The sequence below is a fragment of the Anopheles gambiae genome, chromosome 2 (assembly GCF_943734735.2).
Source record: "Anopheles gambiae chromosome 2, idAnoGambNW_F1_1, whole genome shotgun sequence".
Classification (NCBI taxonomy): domain Eukaryota; kingdom Metazoa; phylum Arthropoda; class Insecta; order Diptera; family Culicidae; genus Anopheles; species Anopheles gambiae.
The window spans coordinates 4,471,288-4,493,960 of record NC_064601.1 but is presented as its reverse complement, the minus strand read 5'-3'; the positions used below and the strand labels follow the sequence as shown (position 1 = coordinate 4,493,960).

General features: G+C 46.6%; 1 protein-coding gene and 1 long non-coding RNA gene across 2 annotated transcripts; one reads left to right on the top strand and one right to left on the bottom strand.

The window, feature by feature from the left end:
- Positions 1-2,598: 2,598 nt before the first annotated feature.
- Positions 2,599-4,442, top strand: LOC1281763 (WD40 repeat-containing protein SMU1). Its single transcript, XM_321720.6, has 2 exons — positions 2,599-2,752; positions 2,824-4,442. The coding sequence occupies exons 1-2, from the start codon at positions 2,727-2,729 to the stop codon at positions 4,325-4,327; spliced, it is 1,530 nt and encodes a 509-aa protein (XP_321720.3). The 5' UTR covers positions 2,599-2,726; the 3' UTR covers positions 4,328-4,442.
- A 4,182-nt stretch (positions 4,443-8,624) lies between these two features.
- Positions 8,625-22,121, bottom strand: LOC5667504 (uncharacterized). Its single transcript, XR_009764999.1, has 2 exons — positions 21,313-22,121; positions 8,625-9,560 (listed from the first exon to the last, which is right to left on the bottom strand). It is a non-coding gene; the product is annotated as an uncharacterized LOC5667504 (long non-coding RNA).
- Positions 22,122-22,673: the final 552 nt, after the last annotated feature.

The following is a 22,673-nucleotide window of genomic DNA, read 5'->3' as shown; positions in this document are numbered from 1 at the left end:
ATTTTATCTAACAAAAAAAAAACAAACCAAGAAAAAGAAACCCAAAACTAAGCAAAGGAAATGAAATATACATACAACAAAAACCATTCACGCCATAGGGCCAATATAGATCGAGCGAGCAGCATAGCATTGGGTTCTTGGGAGAAGCAAGCGGCAATAGCGGCAACATCAGTTGACATCTTCGTACATCGTTAGGACGTTGCGTCGCGTGATCATGCATGAACTGAGGCAAACGTCGCCTTGAAGTACTCCCCCCCCCCCACTCCCCGTTTGTTGCTACTTATTCTATCCCGTCGAAAAAGACACGCGACAGGTGCGATTTCATTTCCGCTAGAAACCTTTCATTTCGTCCTCTATACTACCGTACACTCACTCATTGATAACTGCAAAGCAGCTACAGCAAAACAAAACAAAACGCGCAAACTAAAAACAATGACAATCGGTTGTTTCAACTTTCACGGCATGTCTCCAACTAACTTGCAAGACGACGCAAGACGAGCTGAGCAACTCAAGACGGTAAAGGTTGTCATATAAATGTTTATCTTATTTGAAGCACTCTCTAGCCACCATCTATTGCAATAATCAACTGGTACTGCGTAAGCATCGCGTCAATCATCTAACGAAAAAACGAAGGAATGTGTGTGAGGGAGAGAGAGAGTCAAACGCATCCTAAAAAATCACACGTACACACCGCGTGTTAAGCATACGGATTTAACGAGCGCAGCAGCAAAACAAAAAAAAGGACACTAAAATAGCTTCGTGCACATTTATAAATGCCACTAACTTACTGACCACATTTCCCTCGAAGACAGGCAAGCAGAGCGCGCGGCAGACGGAGGCTACACTTATCTATAATAAAAGCATACTAATAACAACAGAACAACACAGAGCAAGCAAGCAAGCAAGCAAGGAAAAAAACAAACATGCAAAACAGCGAAAGGTCATGCATCAAATCCGAAGAAGAGTTTAAACAATCCACGTGTCGACGAGCACACGTGTCAAACAAGCAATCCAAAGTACGGTTTGCGCGGGAAAAGAGAGCGAGCAAGTGATCAATTGATCAAGAGAGCAAGGGAGAGCAAGGGAGAGAGAGATAGAGAGGACGACCGAAAGAGAGAGTAAGAGCGAGAATGTATGCGTGTGTGTGGATGTGGTTGTACGAGCGAGGAAATGCAAGCATGAAGAAATATTGAAAACAATTAAGAAAAAAAAAGTAATTCCTAATGTTGTTTGTTATAATCAAAAAATAAACTGTTACATAAATTATAAAAAAATAATAACAAAAAACGTAAGACCGTATCTGGACAAAAAAGGAAAATGTTAAGAGTATAGAACTCATTTTGATATTAATAAACGAAGAAGAAGAAGAAGAAGAAGAAGAAAAACAAAATACATACGCACGCACACTCTGCGGGTGAGCAATAGCACGAAGCTCGCCTAACGTGAAGTAGTGCTTGGCGTGTGTGTGTGTGTGTGGAGGGCAAGGTCGCGAGCGATTACGATTTTGGATGTACGCGGTAAAACCACTGTCTAGCGGAAGAACACGATAGTTGTAGCAAAAAAAAGGGTATTAAGAAACAGTGACGGTGAAATATGATAAAGAGCCAAAACTGGAATAAACATTAAACTAACAAAACGGGAGATAAACAATTAAAGCAACAAACCGGTAGACACACGCACACACACACACAGACATAGGCAAAAAACACGCACAAAGCGATAAAACTACACACATCCACATACACACAAACACGCAGAGATCCAAAACCGAAGGCAAGCGATCAAAACGAAAGAAAGAACAGAACAGAAATAAACTCAAACAAAAACATACACACATACACAAACAAAGGATGCAACACAACAAATGCAAAGGAAACAGGAGTAACAGGAGAAGCAAACAAACAAGCAGTGCTAGGAAAGCAAAAGAAAGCTGTAATTTTAAGAATCAATAACGTGAGTTAACGAAAAATATAAGATAATGATTTAAAGAAGATAGTGTTTTTTCGACAAACAAGTGTTTCTTTTTATTTCACTGTTCTGGGTCTTTTTTGAGAGTTTTGAAAAAACATCCGAAAATAAGGAGGGAAAACATCAATTGTTGAGTCGAACCTGTTGAGTCAAGTGCATCCACGCGCAGCATGCTGATTGAGTTAACTAATCCAACGGTGTTTTCAAACCCAACGGCCACAGCGCCCTTTGATATGTACCTTCTTGAAATGCGATGGAAGCCTCATTCATCAAGAGTTTTTGTTGGTGTCCGTGTGATAATGAAGCACACAGTACGTTTCAACTGTGATAATCGTTATCGTTGTTTCATTTAATTGAAGACAAAAATGTTTAAATAATATTAAATAATATTTTGGAAATTTGTCCAGTGGCCATAATTGTTATATCTCATGGTGATCTGAGTTTAAACTGTACATTCAGAGAGTTGAAACTGGGTTGACCTCTACTGTATCGTATTTTTAACATTTTTGGAAGGATTTTTGTAGCCAAATTTCCACAAAATGAGAAAAAGGGTATTTAAAAGATTTCTAATCAGCAACTTCAAATACATAATTCCTCAGTACACGTACAGTAGTTTTAAATCGTTTATCAAACACACACGCACACACGTACACACTGACACTGCGCCTGTCAACAAATGCTGTACCAAAACAACGCTCTACGCGACGAAAGCAAACGATTTCGGACTGCCGCTAGTTTTTTCCTGAATATTCTGCAAAATGTCTATTGAAATTGAATCCGCCGAGTAAGTTGCGTGAAGCAGGTGAACAGTGTCGCTGGGTGGTATCTAATTTGTGCGCTCTTCCTCCTTTTCAGTGTGATCCGTCTCATTCAGCAATACCTGAAGGAGTCCAACCTACACAAAACGCTGCAAACCCTGCAGGAGGAGACGGGTGTTTCGCTCAACACGGTCGACAGCGTGGAAGGGTTCGTGTCCGACATTCACAATGGCCACTGGGACACGGTGCTGAAGGCGATCCAGTCGCTCAAGCTGCCCGACAAAAAGCTGATCGATCTGTACGAGCAGATAGTGCTGGAGCTGATTGAGCTGCGCGAGCTGGGTGCCGCCCGGTCGTTGCTGCGCCAGACGGATCCGATGATAATGCTGAAGCAGCAGGAAGCGGAACGGTACATCCATCTCGAGAACATGCTACAGCGTGCGTATTTCGATCCGCGGGAAGCTTATCCGGAGGGTTCGAGCAAAGAGAAACGCCGAGCCGCCATTGCGACGGCACTGGCCGGTGAGGTGTCCGTGGTACCGTCGTCGAGACTGTTGGCACTGCTGGGACAGGCGTTGAAATGGCAGCAGCACCAAGGATTGCTACCGCCCGGTACAACGATCGATCTGTTCCGCGGTAAGGCAGCCATCCGGGACCAGGAGGACGAATCGTACCCGACGCAGCTGGCCCGGCAGATCAAATTCGGCCAAAAGTCGCACGTGGAATGTGCACTGTTTTCACCCGACGGACAGTATCTGGTCACCGGCAGTGTGGACGGCTTCATCGAGGTGTGGAACTTTACCACCGGCAAGATACGTAAGGATTTGAAGTACCAGGCCCAGGACAACTTCATGATGATGGAGCAAGCCATCCTGTCGATGGCGTTCTCGCGCGACTCGGAAATGCTGGCGACCGGCTCGCAGGACGGACAGGTGAAGGTGTGGAAGCTGCTTACCGGCCAGTGTTTGCGTCGGTTCGAGAAAGCTCACTCGAAGGGCGTCACCTGTTTGCACTTTTCGCGCGACAACAGCCAAATTCTCACCGCCTCCTTCGACCATCTGATCCGCCTGTACGGGCTGAAGTCGGGCAAAATGCTGAAAGAGTTCCGCGGCCACACGTCGTTCGTAAATGAGGCCGCCTTTTCGCCCGACGGTCATCACGTACTGAGCGCCTCATCGGACGGCACGGTAAAGGTGTGGTCGCTCAAGACGACCGAATGCATCTCGACGTTCAAAGCGCTCGGTACGCACCTGGCGGTCAACTCCGTGCTGATACTGCCAAAGAATCCGGAACACTTTGTGGTGTGCAATCGATCGAACACGGTTGTCATCATGAACATGCAGGGCCAGATCGTGCGCTCGTTCTCGTCCGGTAAGCGCGAGGGCGGTGCCTTCATCTGCGCCACGATATCGCCCCGGGGCGAGTTCATTTACTGCTGCGGTGAGGATTTGGTGCTGTACTGCTTCTCCGTGACGTCGGGCAAGCTGGAGCGTACGCTGAACGTGCACGAAAAGGACGTCATCGGGCTGACGCACCATCCGCATCAGAATCTGCTCGCATCGTACGGGTGCGATGGGTTGCTGAAGATGTGGAAACCCTAAAGAAGGTAGGGAATAGCTGGCATTAATCCGTTGGTTTGTGTGAAACAATACGCGATAGCCGCTGCTTGTGTAGTAGCATACCATACAATAAAGGACAAACGCCGTGTGACATCAAGGCGAGCGTACGCATTAGACGAAAGAAAACATTTCGTTCTTAGAAAATGTTTGGGCTACTGCTGCTGCTGCTCCCAAGGCGCAAGGGCATGCATAATAAATCGCTGCTACATTACGATGCACAGGTCTATCACCCTCTGCTCGGGCGCCATAGTTAACGCCGAACAAAAGGGCTGCTAATGATGTTTGCATTTCTTCTTCACCGGTCCCGTCTCCCTCCGTTCGAGCTGGAAAAATAATTCAGTTAGTGGGAATATTCAGGCCAGTGGCAGCTACTACCGAGAAGCCGGGTGACGGCAGAATGGTCAACCAACTACTAGAGCAAGTGGTTGAAATTGTCTTCAAAAAATAGTTTTGCTCCCAAACAATGGAATGAAATTGCTTGAGTGAAAGTGAAAAGGGGGGGTCTTTGTAGAAGTTATTTATTCTGACCCGTTTTACGCACGTGCAGGCGAGCAATAGTTAATATGCGCTGGTTTTGCGACCAACGAACTAACGAAATTACCACGACGAGCATGAACCTAATCAAGCAAGCAACAGCGGTAACACTGCAAGAGGCAGCAGCCATAAATATACTCACGCCATCACGGATCTCGCAACTCGGGGCGCGTGGTTTGCGCGTTTGCGTTACGTACGGACGGACGGACGACGTCATTCTTGGCAGCGGATTCTTGGAGACTGAGGGTTGAAAAGGCTGATTGAATCATAACCCATGGCTAATTAATTCTTGTGAGTAAGGTTTTGCCCCTTTTTGCTGCTGTGATCCTGCGGTGCACATCGCTTGGTGAGGTAACATGCTTTACTGCATATGTGACCTGCAGGATCTGCGAGGAAATTACACCAAAGCTATTCTAATACAATGTAAAACATAATTTGATAACATGTTCAACCGAGTCCTAGCTATATTGTGAGTATGAAGGACAGCTTATCATTCATTCACATCCTTCGACAACGATATACGGTCGCACAAGGCTCAAGGCAATTGTTTTGTTTTGAAATTCATATCAAACTAAGCTTTTGAGGTACTTCAACAACCAATATTGACATCGGATACAACTGTGATCCCTTTGGCAAAGAGCAACTCCGACCTCCACGCGTGTGCTCGATACAGTATCAATCCTTTCCCAGCTCTTCCCACGTGGCTACACATCTCCCAAGCCGCCACATACAAGCAAAACAAGCAAAAAAAAGGTCTCGGTTTGTAAACACAGATGACCGGCGTGGAGGGACGCGCGTTGTTTATCGGTTTGTGCTAAAATAAACCACGTCGCACGTACGGATACAACAGACACACACGGATCTCGCCAGCTCAGGAGAGGGTGTCGGAGTGTGGTGTGCATGTGCCGCTCGCCGTCTGAAATTGAAATGTGTTTGAAGTCCGAACGATGAAATGTGGTGCGCTATTCAATCATCTCTGCGCTGGAATGCATCCACGAGAATCGTTTGGGTCGTTTGCGTAGACGCAACAGAATATTTGTTGGCATCGTCCAAAGTATTTCGGCACTCTCTCGAATGCCGGCCGCGAATGTATGTGGTGACATGGCTGGGAGGTGGCAATTATTGACATAATTTAACCACCACTTTCCAGCGAATCGATTTCCTCCCCCCAAAAATCCCGATCAACCTGCCTATAACCGGCATGATTGAATTGTGCGGTACCTCACAGACGAGTTTACTTCTCGGATTTAATGGATGTGTGTGTGTGTGTGTGTGTGTGTGTGTGTGTCTCAATTACCTCCGCTGATCGATGCCGGTATTGAACCCTCACCCTCACGCTTCTTCGCGCAAACCCGTTCGGCGTCAATTAGACCAAACCGCTGGTTGGTGTTTATTTATGCTCGGGTACATTGAATTAGCAAACCCCGCCACGCCACTGCCACTGCCAACTACGAAGCGATTGAGCGTGGGATTACCAACCGCTGGCGCGTGAAATCGAACCTCACTTTGCTGTGCGAATTTGCTCTAACCCATTGCGCTCGTATCAAATACCAGATTAAAAAGCCGAAAGCCGACTACCACCCAGGACACCCACGTGAATTTTTGGAAATGAGTGAGAGAGAGAGAGAGAGACAGTGGGAAAGAGATAGAGAGAGAGAGAAAGAGAGAAAATTATCGAGGGTTGGACGTGCTTGTTGAGGGAGGGCAAGGAAGTAGTACTATGAAAAGTGTTGCTGACTAAAAATAGGTTACAAACTGGCGCGGGTTTTCCGACCTGTTGGTGGTCCTAGGTTCCATGATGGACCGAGACACACACACACACACGCAGACACGCATAAACATCAACGAATTGAAAGCAAATTTTGATCAATAATTCGATTCCATTCGATCGGGTTTCCGCCGGGAACCCCCAGTGCCTTTCAACTCGATCTCAGCTCGCATCCACGTGGTCGGTAGTCGTTGCCCTGAAGATGTCCAAACTGTTGCCACCGGAGAAGATAATTAAATTGAGTAATTTACTGAAGCTCTTGGCTCTTATCGAGACGCTCCTTGCTCTTCCTACCGATGACGATGGGATGGAAGGTTAATATTTTTGGCAACAAAATTGATCCTTCCACACATCCACCTCCAGGTGGGGGCGTAAGGTCCGGAAATGCTTCGACGTGAGATAATTTCAGTTTGATAGTATGCGAACATCACTTCAGGTGTACCCAGACACTGCAAACCGTACCATCTGAAATCGTTTGAGTTAAGATCACCGGAAGTAACTTGATCTGAGACGTCCCCAACACCGCCAAGGTGGAAGGTGGCCAAGGACGCAATTTCCATGTCTGCCATTCCTGCTGGATGAAAGAAGCAACGTGAGACATTTTTGTACCCTCATGGTAATGAAATTGAATTCATTTTAATCCAAATCGGGGCGTGAGGGAAGGTTTGTTCGTGTCCGATTTCCAAATACTCATAACTGCCCTGTTGAGTCACGATATCGCGCAGCAAATTCATTCTTACGCCATGCGCCATATCATATTGTCGCTCGTCGTTCGATTCTGTAAACTCGGCAAGACTTTCCACTTCTAGGTATTGTTCCATGTTCTTTCAAAATTAATTTTCTTTTGCAGTGTGAAGGCACAGAACTTCACCGTATCAGGTCGCTTAAATTTGCTGGAAATCGACGCGATAATGTTACCATTATTAGGAATGGAATGGGCGCGTACTGTGTAGGCCCTAGGATAACGCTTGAATGAATCGAACGTCCCTAAACGTGTACGTGGAAGAACGATAACGATAAAATTTGGAACACAATACATTGCTCTGTGTTTTGTTGTTACTTTCTCTTTGGCTTGTAAGTGTTTATTTGATAAAGTCGTTTTGTGAAAAACAAAAAAAGAAATAGCAGAAGGCTTGCTTGACGGACGGAACTGTGTGGAGGCTGCCATACGACGGAGGGTATGCTTTTCCCTCTGTGCAGCAATTCCCTTTTAGCCGTACCGAGTCGTGTCACCTGTACGACGATGTTTGTTGTGGATTTATGGATGCCTTCGCATCCTCCATCACCACCACAGTTCGTTCTAATCTGCTAAGCCAGGGGCAGTTTTTGGTTGAGTGAAAGAAGGTCCTCTCCCCCCTCAGGGGAGCGCTTACTGCTTGCCTCTACCGTTTTGGGATGCTGACGCGTGTGTCAGCAGCAGTGGGAAAACAGCTCCAACCGACCGACATCATAGGTGCGTCGGTAACGTACGGTTTGGACAGGTCATCATAGCACGATCCCGGACGGATCCCGGTTTTACTTGCGGAAGCAGGCGTATTGATTACGACACGCCGGAACGTTGCGGTTTTGTTGCTCAGGCTTGTAAAGCTCGGAATAAGGAAACAATTTTCTCGGAAATAAATACACGCAAAACACCAACACCCCTTACTGCAAGCGTATGCGGAATGGTGAGAAATAGGCCAACCAATTCAACCAATTCTGATGCTACCGCAAGTCGTAGTTAGTCTTTATATCGCTGCGTAATTTCATACCGCAACCGGCAACGGTGAGACGATTTAATCGCACGAATCGTTTTATCTATCTTCCGAGCTCCGGCCGACAAAGTGAGCAAATGTTTGCCCAACGATGGTAATTTTCGGCGGAACATAATCCACCGCATTAGCGATGGCGCCGGAACAACGCTGCAGAAGAAACGATAAGCGGAATTGTTCGTGGAAGCTATTCATTGTCAGAAATATTAATCAACTTCATACTCAATTACTTTAAAACAGATACATTTTAACATGTTTATTTGCCTTTACAGTGACCTTTACAGTGTTTGCTTGCTAGAACTATAAAAACACACACCAACATGCACGAACTCACACGTATACAAACATCGACCGATTGTGGAGCATTCGTTTTTGTACAAGTTACACACAACAGAATCTTTGCTGTTTATTCTTCGGATCATTGGAAGTTTAATTTCATTGCACAGACGGAAGAGCTAACTAATACTGACTAGAATTTTGGTTCCATCACCTCCCTTCAAAGAAGCATTCTTGTCTTGGGAACTTCCTAAACGTAGCTACTACGGACGGGTCTTACAGAGATGTGGTACACGTGGAGGGGGGGAGGGGGTGGAAGGCCGGATGTGAGAAGCACTATTTACAAGATATGATATACATGTACAACACAGCCAACGTGTGACGTGAAATCATGTTTTTTTTTCGGTTGGGTTTCAGTCGAAGGCTCTGTCTGGCGGGCGAAGTTCTAGAGCGAAGTGATGGCCTCTTCGCCCGCCCTTAGCTAAACCTTCTCGATCTCCGTCTGTTGGCTGGTGATGTTGGTGATCTCCGCCAGGTTGGTGCTGTCGCGCAACGTGCGCTTCGAGCCGCGCGTACTGTAGCTCCGGTCGAGGTCCATATCGCGCGAGCAGCACAGCTGGCGGAACACGCAGATGTAGCAGGCCAGCAGCGAGGTCATCAGGATCGTGCCGATGATCACGGTAATGACCAGCAGCACGCTGACCTCGCCCTCCATTTCGCGCGGCGTTGCTAGGTGCGTTTTAGGCGCCACTTTTAAAACGGACGTGTGTGTGTTGTTGGTACGGGAGGTGGATCCAGCTGGTCGTACAGGTGGTTAGGTTGATGGTGCTGCTAGAGTGTATTTCCCTCGGACACGTTCAGTACAATATTATCCTCATACAGTTCTCTGAAAGTAAGACAAAAAAGAGAAAGATATTACTTACAAATTACATAAAATACGTTTAAAAGTTGAACATGATATGAACGGTTCAGTAAACCTCAACAACCGCACACAATGGTGGTGTGGTCAGCTCAGGAACGAAGCTGCACGTAACACGTGTCAGTGGCAGCCATTTCCAACCATTGAGCATTTATTACTTGCTCATCCTTGCATACTCAATTTTACAGTCGAAGAAGAATAAACACACAGACACAAACACACATACACCGACCGAGCAAAGGTGCAAGATTGTAGCGTGAACAATGCGCTTCATTTCGGTCGGGCACGTGCTCGAACACCGTTGCGCACACCGTTGCGCGTACCGATTGATTTTGCCGTAAAAAGAATGTACCTTCCCCCTTCCCCTCTCGCCTGTTTGAAGGTGAAAGCACGCTAATGAGCGTGCTGATTGCGTTGCAGAAAGGGGGCAACACACACTACCAAAATCCCCCTTTTAAATCCGACTCCTCAGGTGAGTACGTCAGGATGGAGGCGCCTGGACGCTTGTTGAAAATAAATCATCTTACCCGGGTGGAAATTATGTGCTGATGGATGTGCAGCAAAAGCAACAAACAGAGTTATTTTATGTTGTGTACTAGCACTTAAAATCAAGTATAAGAGAGAGAAAAAAACCTGCCCAAATTTGAAGTACCTTTTCGCATGCCAATCGCTTCCGAAGCCGGGCGGGTGCGCGCGTATACCATGGTGCCAGTGTTTGTGTTTCCGAACCGACTGTGTGTGTGTGTGTGTGTGTGTTTGTGTTTGGCAAGCGCTCAATTTGTTTACTCAAAGATTGTTTAGAGTTTGAAGTGGAATTACAAAATAAATGAAATGCGTTTAAATGGTAAAGTTTACCGGCGTTTTGCTTCTCCTCTCTCTCTTCATCCACCGATCAGGTGCCGAGTTGTGGTACGGTTGCACGATTTGTGGTTTCATCGCTCCCCTCCTTCCCGAAGGGAATGGGACTTTCTGCATATATTAGCATGCATTGTGAGTGTATGTGTGTGTGAGAGAGAGAGAAGCAGAAAGAGAATATGTGTGACAGTAGAAACCATCCCAGCTGGCGTGTGGATGTGTTTGTTTGTTTGCTTGGAAGAGGGAGTATCATCGAAACCGTTGGAAATGATATAAATGAAAGGATTTTGCCGTTTGGCCTCGCACGTTCGTCGAACGAAAGTTCCAGTGTAAAGCGACTTTGCTAGCGACTAGGGGCTTATTATGCAAGAACAAGGATCAGCATCAATTTGAGTGTAATGACACACAAACCCCGTTGGAGGAAAAGATGGGAAGCGAGAGCGAGAGAAAGGGCTGGAAGAAGAGAGACGCTTGATGGGCTGGTTCTAGGCCGATAAGGTTTCGTCAAGGACCGGTGTGAAGAAGTTTTTTAATTACTTATTGCGTAACATTCAATTTGTGTGGATATATTTTAACACTCACACACACGCACACACACACACATACACCTAAACAAAGGCCTACAGAGGTTCGGCATTTCCCCTGCCTTCGGCAGAACACAGGTTGATCGTATCAGCAGCGGCAAAAGGATATTAATTAAAAGGTAGACTAAATCCTTTTTCTGCTCAAACGAACGCAACGCCGCTGGGGTACGGCGCGTGTCGATGCTCCCGGTCGGGCGCGGGGCTATGCAGGAGGGACTATGGGGGTTAAATGGGAGGTTGGGAGCTTTCCAACAGCACTGGAGCTTTCCGACGCAAACTGGTTGCTGTTACTTTTGCCTTTTTTCCCCCGCCGCCGCCAGTTCATTCGCTCAACAGCTCAACAGAACTACAAAGGGCACTGACGCTTGAACAATCGCTCCCAGGCACTCGGAGCGTCGGCGAAACATTTGCAACAAACTGAGCCAACATGGAAGGGGGGGGGGGGGGGGGGATTTTTTCGGGAGCGGCCTTACGGTACGATTTCTTTGCGCCCTGCCGGCCATACAACAGCCTTGACAGTGGAGGAGCGAGCCTTTTGCTGTGAGCACACCGTTGGGCTAATGATTTAGCCCGCCGGCCGCATTTGTTGCTTGCGCAGCAATGTACACTGTTTATGTTATGAAAATGAGGCTCGTTCCGGGGCCGGATATTGTCGCTAGCTTTAAACACGCTGCAAATAAGGGACAGACTGTATTTTAATTTCGGTAAAATTAAATTTAACGTAAAACGAGACGCTACCGCTGCTGCTGCAGCTGCTCCGTCTTCACGTCCACGCGCCAACAGCCAGCTGGAAATAGATTGCCTTTCTTGCCTGGAGTGTGTCGCTCGGTTTCGGTCTCCTCTGGTCGAATTGATGGCAACAACGCTTGAAATATGTATGCGTTTCCATGGACAAAAGATGATCTACGCGAAGGTCGTTCCGGTGCTCTCGCCCCCCCCCCCCCCCGGTGCACTGACACGGCGTGCCCAATGTGCCATCGGAGAGATTTGGTTGCTGTTCGAATTGGAATGAATTATAAATGAAATCCGCACCGAGGGTTGGAGTTTTTTTTTGTTGTTGTAGCTGTTGTTGCTCGATCTCCCCAAACACCGGACACATGGATGACAACGGTCGTAAATTGTGTCCACATAAAGGTGAAACAACTTTCCCTCCGTTCACGCGGAACATCTCGGTGAAGTGCTTTTTGTCATTACTTTTCGAATCAAATAATAAAAAAGGTATTGTTAAGCAAGTGCTCCATGTATACACAGTGTGCTTTTTTGTTGTTGTACAGCTGTGCTGAATGGCATTTTAAGTGAAGCTCCAAACAGTACCTCGGGAGATGGGTTTTTGGGCTGATTCAATTAAAGGATGAAGAAAGCCTCTCTTTAAAATATAAAACACTTTAAGAAAAAAAAACCACTGCCTCCTGTCCACATTGAATAATCTTTTGTTTTCCACTACCTTCTTCTAAATCGGTAGCAAACGCTTTACGAAAAACCTTAATCTCTTTTCTGAGAGGGTTTCCACGGCCATGGGCACCCGACCCTTGTGCCCAGAGTGAAGTGTGCAGCGGATAAAAGGTGCATAAAAAGAGTATTTCAGCCATCGATTGCCGTCGTCAGTATGTACAAGCGATACAGAGCGATTGCTTCAATTAGGAATGTAAGACGGGAAAAACGTAGGAATTTCACGAACTAAATGGCGCTGAATGGCGTCACTGATTAAAGCCGACAGCGACGGCAGCACAATCGGCATTAGGTAAACGAACCGTGCACAACTTATGAATGGCTTTCCAGCACTGCAGCCGGTGGGTTTTCTTCGTAAGCAATAGGCGTTTGTAATACGCCCCAACACATTGACTGCAAGCCCTTAGGGAGAGCAGATGACTGATTGGTGTTTCACTGTTCGATTTGAATCAATTGGAACCGATTCCGTCACGGAATTACGCTTCCGGGGCCCCTTTTTTTCGAACTCAGTTGAATGTGAAGCAAAAACAGCATTCAAGAAATGCAAAACGGGAAGAAGCTCCGCTCGGGCTGGAAATTGAGAAGTACCGATTGCAGCCTATGGCAGAATTGCACCATGATTAAGCGTCAATCGGTGCAAATGCTCTGACGGTGGTGAGTAGTGCGCCAATGGAGTTTTAAATTGGAATTGATTGGCGAGCGATGGTCTCAAAATTGGCGCAAATATGGTTGGAGGGCGTCGTAAAGGAAGCAGAGAGCACGGAACTCATTCACAGATGCTCTGTCGACGGGACGGGAGTGTGCATGCTGGCAAGTGCCGTTTTATTCCCTTCAACATTTACAAGTAAGAACTAGTGATGGGCGGGTCGACCCGAACCTATCGGGTCGGAGCCATCCGTAAGCGACCCGGAGTCGTTCGGGTCAACCCGAAAGGTACAAGTAGGTTCAGTGGGTGCAACGACTCCGGTAGGTGCGAGAAAGCATAAGCGATTCCGACCCGTTGGTGCAGCGAGTTCGAGTCGGGTCGGGCCACAGTAGGTTCAGTTTGACCCGAGGGTGCAGCGAGTTCGGGTCGACCCGATAGATCAGTACGTGCGAGAAAGCATAAGTGACTCCGACCCGTTGGTGCGGCGAGTTCGGGTCGGGTCGGATCAAGATAGGTTCAATATGACCTGACCTGACCCGAACTCGCCGCACCAATGGGTCGGAGTCGCTTATGCTTTCTCGCACCTACTGATCTATCGGGTCGACCCGAACTCATTGCACCCGCGGGTCGGATTTGATTCCGACTCCGACCTAGCGCACCCACTGCACCCACGGGTCGGAATCGATTCCGACTGGCTTGCACCCGACTCCGGGTCGGGTCGTGAAATGAATCGTATGACCCAACACTAGTAAGAACGCTACATGATGATAACAAGCTGTGTAGCATTTAGCAAGTTCTTAAATATATTCCTTTTACCTTAAGGAGCTAGTAAAGAGGAAGGTGCTATGGAGGGTTTATATAGGAGTGATATAGGGGTTTTCAGGGGTTGTAATACTTGTGGAACACTTTCTTCTTCTTTCTTATGCGAAATTAACTTTATTTGATGGGAATTTGGACTCTGTGGCAATCTTTTTGGACCAGATCATTAGAAATTCCTATTGGATTTGTTCAAAAAGGGTGCTATAGAGTCCACTTCCCATAACATAAAGTTCATTTCCTGCAATAAAAAGTCATGAAAGCTCCCCACAAGTATGAGAACCCCGTAAAAAACAAAGAACATGTATTTCTACGTATTTTTTCCATGAATTTGAATATTTATATACTCTAAATGGTAAAAAAACTTCAAAACAATAGAAAAAACGACCCCATTTACTGTATGAAATATGGAAACAAAAGCTCAATTTATGTTCATATGTGGCCCATTAATGAGTAAAGCTCATTATTTATTTATCTGAATTATCTTCATACGGCACATGTCTCTCTCTCTCTCTCTCTCTCTATTTCTTTCTCTCTCTCTCTCTCTCTCTATCTCTATCTCTCTCACTCTCTCTCTCTCTCTCTCTCTCTCTCTCTCTCTCTTAGCATGCTACTTATGCCGTCTCTTGAACGCTGTCACACCATACCTAATAGCATAATCAATCACACAGAAACGTAACCCACCATCTGCAATGTCGTCCTTCGTCTTGTCTTTCGGTCGAGATGTTTCCAAACGAAAACAAACAGAAATTTAATAATCATACCGAAAACCATGCCCCAACCAATCACCCGCTAACGACACAATCAGAAAGTGCAGAAAACACACACACACACACACACACACACACACACTCACACACACACACACACACACACACACACACACACACACACACACACACCCCAAAAAGCGGGAACGTTGTAAAAGGATACGCATTAGCCGATCGGCCTTGCGTCGGTAACCATGACCGCTCGGTCGCCACAGTCACACAGGACAGCTAATCAGGATGGATTAGGGGGATGGCTTGGGGAATGTGATGTACGGTTTGCGATGGGTATTGATTTTGGAATAGGGGAATAGGTGAGATTACACCGCAGTCTTAATGATGCTACCTGGCATCAAAGCGAAAGCGAAATGAATTATTTTCCTTCCTGGGCAGTCACTGTAACTTGTACAGATTCTTGTTTAGGTTTTCACTCATCGATGCTAAAAATCAGTCAAAAACGGACGTGAGGGTTTGGAAAAAATATACGCACGCGGAAACTTTTCTGGATTCCTTTTCATTGCACAGACCTCACCGTACAAACTTTCATGCAGCGGGCTTCTTCAGCACGGAGCAGAAGAGCCGGAAGTCCTACCATTAAAAGCCGGCTGTTGTTCACTTCCACAAGCACGTACATGTTGTTGCTAATGAGAGCAACCTGTATTGAGAAACTCTTCGGCAAATGAATGATTAATTAGTGCCGAAAGAAACGGTTCCCCACTGGTGTGCGAAAAAGAAAAAGCACCCACCTTTCCCTAAAGCACCACCGGGGTCGTCCAGTACGGTGTAGCAAATTATGAAAAATTTCCTAATCTGCTAAGTGGCGAGTGCAAAGCCGTTCGGCTGAACCATTTTAACGATTCATGGAAAAAGATCGCTCATTTTAATAAAACAGTGTGCTTTTTTTTTGTCTTTTTTCCTCATGCCCATACAAGTTCATTGCCGTTATTCACAATGGCCTTTTGGCAATGATTGAGCCAACGCTTTTCATCGCTGCTCTCTGCATGCAATGCACACATTTTTTAATTAATGCATTTGTTTGACTTCATGATCAATCACAAAGTGCTCAGCTAATCAATTCCAGCGGAAGGTAATTATTGCTATGCTGCTGTGCCAAAATTTCCATCAAATTTCTTGTTAGTCGGTAAATAGCACCCCTCCCCCATCGGCATCAAGTTGCTTTGTCGAGCGGCATTTGTTTGTTGTTCGAATTTCCCGTCATTTCCGGCGGAAAAGCGTCTGGTGTTTGCTGGATTTCCCAGTACAGCCATAAGCATTTTTATATTTAACTCCTTCAAACCATCGTTCCATTCCATGACACGGATCGTTCCATTCCATGCCCTACCGACTGTCGAAGACAATTATGTTATTTCTTGATGCCAAAAGCATTGCTCGAGTGGTGTGTGCTTGTGCGTATATTGGCTGACAGACAGAATTGGGTGGAAAATTCGCAAACAAAGCAGCGGCGAAAGGGAACAATGCTCAGCCAGGTGGAACGAGCACTGTTCAATTGAATTGTGTGTTTATCCATCGGCGCTCTGTTGTTTTCTGTATTTGTTTCCCAGTAAGGCAGCGATTTATGATTGATTTTCCCACTAGACAGTAAAGTTTTCGTAAAATCCACTTTTACCCTGCGCAGAGACGATTTGAGCACAATTCCAGAAGGTGTGTGTGTGTGTGTGTGAGAGAGAGAGAGAGAGAAATAACAACAACACCAACAGCAATCGAGCGTTTGTGTAATGTGATTAGGTGCTGTTCGTTCCATTCTTTGAAACAACTCTACCATGACATCACGTCACGTCTCCAGCCTCGAGTGGTTGAAGAAAACCAGCCCAAAGTTAAAGAATCCCACGGGAGCCCCCTTTCGCTGTGATCGCAAAATCCCCACGGGAGTACTTCAGCGTGGTTCGGAAAATGATGACATCAATAAGCGTTCGCCCAAGAGAGGTTGGGCCCGCTAGAAAACGGCCACCAGCATCGATCATGTCGATGGGACGGGTCTGTAAACTTTAACCAAGCACCATTAAATGCGGCACGGCGCGTATCGAGGCGCGCTTGTTTTGCAAAATGGTGCAAACAAACTTCCACTCGCTTTAGTCACTGTCGCGTGGTTAGCTTTTCCGGGAAGGCAGCTAGAACGCGCAACTTCCTCTGCTGCCGCTGCTGCTGCTGCTGCTGTTGTTGTGGGAAAGTAATCATTCTGATCGTTGCATTCCTTCCGATCCGGTCCTTCAATGCCGTCTCGAAGAGAAATTCGAAAGTTGATCGGAGCTCCTTCCCCGGACTTCCCGTTCATTACAAAAGCGAAGGAACTCTCCCGGCGTAGGCTACCCTCCCTTATAAACCCAGTTGGGAGCAATCGTTTAGTGCTTCTTTTACATGAGTTTTTGTTTTGCGTTTCTCCACAAACAAAGTTTTACAATCATCAGTTCCGATTGTTCGAGCGAAGCGAAACTTTCCAGCTTCCAGGTACAGTGCGCGCCCTGGCGTTACATTATTCAATGCTCCCACGGCCAGTAAACAGTTCCGAATGGGAATGGTTTGATGTTTTATATAGAAAAGGCTCGAATTACTGTTTATCTGACCAGCAATGCTTGGCCAAATGTTAAAGGTTAGCCTGGCAGCGGTTCATCTATATATCTTTTCTATTTAAAACCAAATGAAACGAACGATGATCCAGCCATGAAAGAAGATGGTGAAAATGAATTCAAACAACCACCGGACGCAAACCTTAGTTTGCTGATAATCATCAGAAAGAAGAATTCTTGCACTGCGCGAACCTTTTTTGAACGGTTGAGTGACATTGCTTCTTCTTCGTATTTTTTTCCATCGTTTCGGTTCTGTTTTTGGAATTCTCAAAAATGTTTGACCTGAACCTTCTGAAAGTTGGAATGGTGTCCACTGTACAAAAGAAGGCAACAATTCATCCGGCCCACAGGTGAATCGTTTATATCTACTAAAAAGCACACTGTGTGGTAAACAAAATCCTCACAAAATGCTACCCGAGTATGCTGAGAATGTGTGCATATGGTTGGAATAATGTCCGTTCCATCCCACAAATATGGTATCCCCTTTCGCAGGAATGGTTCTGAGTTCATTTGGGGGAGCGGAGAGGGCGGACAGCCTGGCCGGAATGTCTGAAAGCAATTTTCCACTAAAACGGCAGCATCGAAAACATCTTCTGATTGAGCGTTTGCCGTGGCGGAATAAGTAATTCAGCATCCTGCTGTATTCGGCTCTTCCCATTTTCCCATTCCCCAGGATGATCGTTAACTTGCTCGGGCAATGTGCTCCTGTTTGCCATTACTGTGCACACTGGGATAGTGGTGGTCATGTTGTGGACGAGCAAAAGTACTAAAATCTGGATAAAAAAATGTAATTTAATTCCTGAAGTATCACCCCAAAAAAACTTTGAAAGACTTTTCCCATCAATCAGTGCCACAAACAAAAAAGGAAGGTTTTGATTGAAACACCCGCCAAAGATTGACGATCGCTGATGTACAGACTTCTTTAGCACCGGAACCATCTGGCACAGGAGCATCTGCTCCAATGGTTGACTTCTTCTTGTCGCAAACAATATAGAAGAAATGTTTATCGAATCTAGAAACGTTTCTGTCTCTCTGTTTGCACCACTGTGTAACGAACGAGCGTTAATGATCCAGAAAGTGAACGTTTTTTTCTCATCAACGCGTTTCCACTTTCGCTTCCGAAGAAAACCCAAAGAAATCGTACCAAAGGAAAAGGAAAGAAAACAATTGTACAAGACCAAACCCCAACCGCAACCCAAAACCTCAATCCCAAATCACAACTGGCGAAGAAGGGATGCAAAAAGTACCCATCAGTTGCTAGCAACAAAGCAGCAGCAGCAACAGCAGCAGAAGCGCCCGTGTAGCCGTGAGAATGGAACAAGATGAAACCAACCAGCCCGCTCGCCTGCTTGTGCCCGCTATTCTTCGCAACCAACCGCAATCCGCAGCGCATCGATACAACGCGAATCCAATTTCATTCTCGAAGAGAAGCTCCCTTCAGCGTGTAGCGACCATTCCACCGGTCGGTATACTGTCCGTTGTGCTGTCCGCGTTAGTGTATTGTTTTTCCGTGGCACAACTCAATTTACGATACCGTCAAATTGGTCTTTTTAGTTCGAAGCGATACCCACAGCATCGCGCGCTGTATTGGCTACCGTAACGAGCGGAACGTAACGAGCCGTTTGCGTGGGATTGCCAACTGGGATTGCTTTGCTACATACATCTACGCTCGTGCTCGGGTGCACATTATGCCAACCTCTTTTATTCGTCCACGGTCTTTGACTTTGGACAACAACGAAAAAAAACCCCAGTGGTAGTAGTGGAAAGGGGGGAGTGAAATGGCAAATTGTTCCCTGCCGGAAATCAGGTTCCGCATAGGTAGGATTGTATGTGTGCCGATCGGCTGTCGAATCCCCAGTCACAGCAGGAGGCCCAAACCTTCCGGCGTAGTGAAAATAGAACCGAAGATATGCACGTCCACACATCCGACGCGTCCGAAACAGGACTCTACGTGAACAAGGGATCTCCATCGTAAAAGACGAAAAGCTGTGCGAAAGAAAATGCTCCAATGACAAGCGAACAGCGCACTACGGAGAAGCTGCCGAGAGGAGTTGCTTTGAAGTGTTTAGCTTTGGGTGTGTATGTCTCGAAAAATGCGTTCGTTTTCTGAGTTTTCCCGAGCTTTAAGACTGTTTTGCTGGAGCTTTGATATTTAATATGATCGTTTAGCTTCGCTAGAAACATAAACTAAATCCATAAAGTACAATAAACATCACCATACTGCAATCATTTGAATGATGTTTTACTGCCAGCCATCATCCAGAAGGGGGAGGGTCGTTAAAACAACGCTCTAAACCATTCGATTAACGTGAGGAATTACAGTCGTTTCGTTTCCATTCCTGCACTGCTGTTGACTGCTGCCTGAGCAATAATGATTATAATAGAAGCTCATGAGCTCATAGACACGCTGAGCAGAAACGCATTAAACGGATTGTGGCCGAAGAATATCGAACCGTCGCTGTGAATTGGCACTTGCTTGTAACTGGCCGCGTACGCGCGTAACCAGGTGGATTGGTGGAAGCTTCTTTATTCAAGCCCCTCGCCGGAAGTCCCGGAATGGTGGCTGCATCCGGTCAGGCTGGTGGATCGGTGCGAAGGGAAAGCCTTTTTTGTACCTTCCTCAGTCCCATTCCACCGGGGAATGGGGCTAAGGAAGGGGGGCCAATTTCCATTGGCCGTGTCTCTGCTTGTGGATGGAATTTAGAGCCATGGACGTGATTGGATTACGCGCGTTCAAGCTAAACTGAGACTCGCCGTTTTTTTTTTTTGCGTGCCCCTTCCGTAAACGGTGTGAGGCGTGTGAGTGTGCGTGTGGAGAAGGCTTGCCGAGGCAATTTATCAAATCACCCACAGGTGGGACGTTTAGCCACGCTTGTATGGTCTGGAGATGAAGGGGGGCGGAGGTTTCTGTTGTATCCGTGACCGTGGCTCGTTCGCTTGGCCTTTGCCTCGGGTCGGTAAACACACATACACACATGTAGGAGACACGTAGGAGAAATACGCAGGTTAACGCAAGATTAGCCTGAGCGTCGTTCGATGGAATGGAAAAGTGGGGGAAGTGTGTTGCAAAATTGCCATTTCGGGAAAACAAATCTAATCAAATTCCTTCACGTTTGAAATTGAATCTTCGTTGTTTGGGGGGGAAAATTCAACTGACAGTAATATTGAATGGGATTATGCGGCTTTTTTGCTGTTGTTGTTGGGGTCAGACATGTAGCTACTCAACGCACATTTTTCAAGGGGTTTTTCTAAACATAGAATGACATTTATTCATGGATTCCACTAAAATCCACTCTAAATCATTCGGGGAAAACACACACACACACAAACTGACAACAACAGCACGCGCGTCAAATGGATCCCAAGCTAATGAAACAATCTACCAAACGTCAATCATCTGCCATCAACGCTGCGCGAGACATTTATTACGCGCGCGAAATCGTTCTGTTTCGCGCCCTTTTGGGGCTTTTCCCTTCTTCCTCCAGCGCATGCACGTGCGGCAGCGATGGAGCAGCCTGGTCCTTTTTTGTTCGCCGACCGGCGTCAGCGCGGTGTTGGAGATAATGTTCAAAACACGCTTCAACGCTCACACGGCGCAAACAACACTACGTCCTGGGGGGAGAAGGGGGGGGGGGGGGGGTTACTGGACGGAATGATAATGTGTCTATTAACCTTTCGCATCACTATCATCGTCCTCAAGTGTTTCGGCATGCTCGCTCGGTGTGTTCCCAGGGTGGTGCAACGGTTTTAAAATGTTAATTTTAGAAGCGCATTTCGATCGAAGAACGAATTTCCCACACCTTCTTCACGAAAGTGAAGCTGTGCCGGAGACGCTGTAAATGAAGTTGACTTCAATTACAGCACCTCACCTTGTGCTATTGTCTTCCTGTCTCACTCTCCGCGCTGCTCGAAGCAGACGGTTACTGTGATGGTGGTGCTGCCGCTGCTGATTACTATCCTAGGCACCACTTCCAATGGCACCAAAGGTTTCGAGCAATGGACGACCATGTTACTCACCAAATTATTTCATCTTTATCACCGCCCGTTGTCGGTTCGTTGTCTCTTCCACTTAAACGCTGTGATGGGTGTTGCTGGCTTCTATTGAACGATGGCCCATTAATCAAAATCTATCGTGCTGTGGGGTGAAATGTTCCACCTTCGCGAGAAATGCACTCCCTTTTGCGATGGTTGGAGTGGACTGTGTTGTCTGTATCACTGCTTTTCCCAAGAACGTCAAACGAACACACATCCAAACCGGGCAGTTTGGGTAACGTTTTAATGGATGTACGTGGGATCACCGTGTTCCCTTGTACCACGGTCAACACACCGTTTCGAACGAATTTTACATGATGATATCACCCGCACGGAAGTTGCTGTGTACCCTAACGAGCGACTGTGTTCCTTGCCCAATGACGAACACTTTCCCAGCTGGTTGCATTTAATTCATTAGCCTTAGTTGCAGAAAATGTAAATGAAATGCTTGCGGCACCAGCTAGGGGGGATGGTTTCTGCGCGCTACTGCTACCGATCTTGCCGACTGCGTACACTTGTTGCTTGTTGCGAGGACACTTTCACGCAATAGTACGAACTAGTTCGCTCTGGGCGAGACGAGACTGGACAGAACGACGGTACGGCCTCGGTAACGAGATGCGCACTCACAGACCGTCAGAAGGAAACTAACTGTATCTATAGTTGGCCGTGGTCGATATGGATACATCAACAACAATGCCGGAGAACGGCTCTCTCCGCGTGTATCTTGACTCTCTTCTTCAAACACTCAGTGATTAGGGATGCTACGTTGCGAGTAGAAACTGTGTTCGGAGCTCCAAGCTCTATGAGCATTCCATTTTGGTGTTGGGAACCATTGGAAGTGTATTCAAAACTGAAATTATTCTATCAGAGAAAAGACCTAAACTTGTTTGTATTGGGGCGAATGTAGATCATACCGATTATGATACAGAACCACTTTGAATGGAATCAAATAAAGAAATCTCGCGAACGGAACCATTTTGCGACCACCACCATCTTCGAAACTCGCTCTCTTACTCTCACTTTCATTGTACTCTCCGTTTCGTGCTCTTGCTCTACCCTCCATGCACTCCCACTGTGTACAAGTACTGCTCACCATGCGTGGAGCTGCCGTTTGTTTCGTTTCGCGCCATAACTTATTTGCTATGACACTTGCTCCGTGCGTCCCTGCGGTGGCGGTCGGGGGCGGGCCATGGAAGGAAGCTATTGGAGTGGAAGGAGAAGAACCAACCAGGACCAGCAAAGCAAACGGCTCATAAACGACATTTAATCGGCGGCTATGCTCTTTAATGCCGACTACGGTAAACAATTGGTTCGGCGACGACCAACAGGTTGTCTGGTTCGTTACT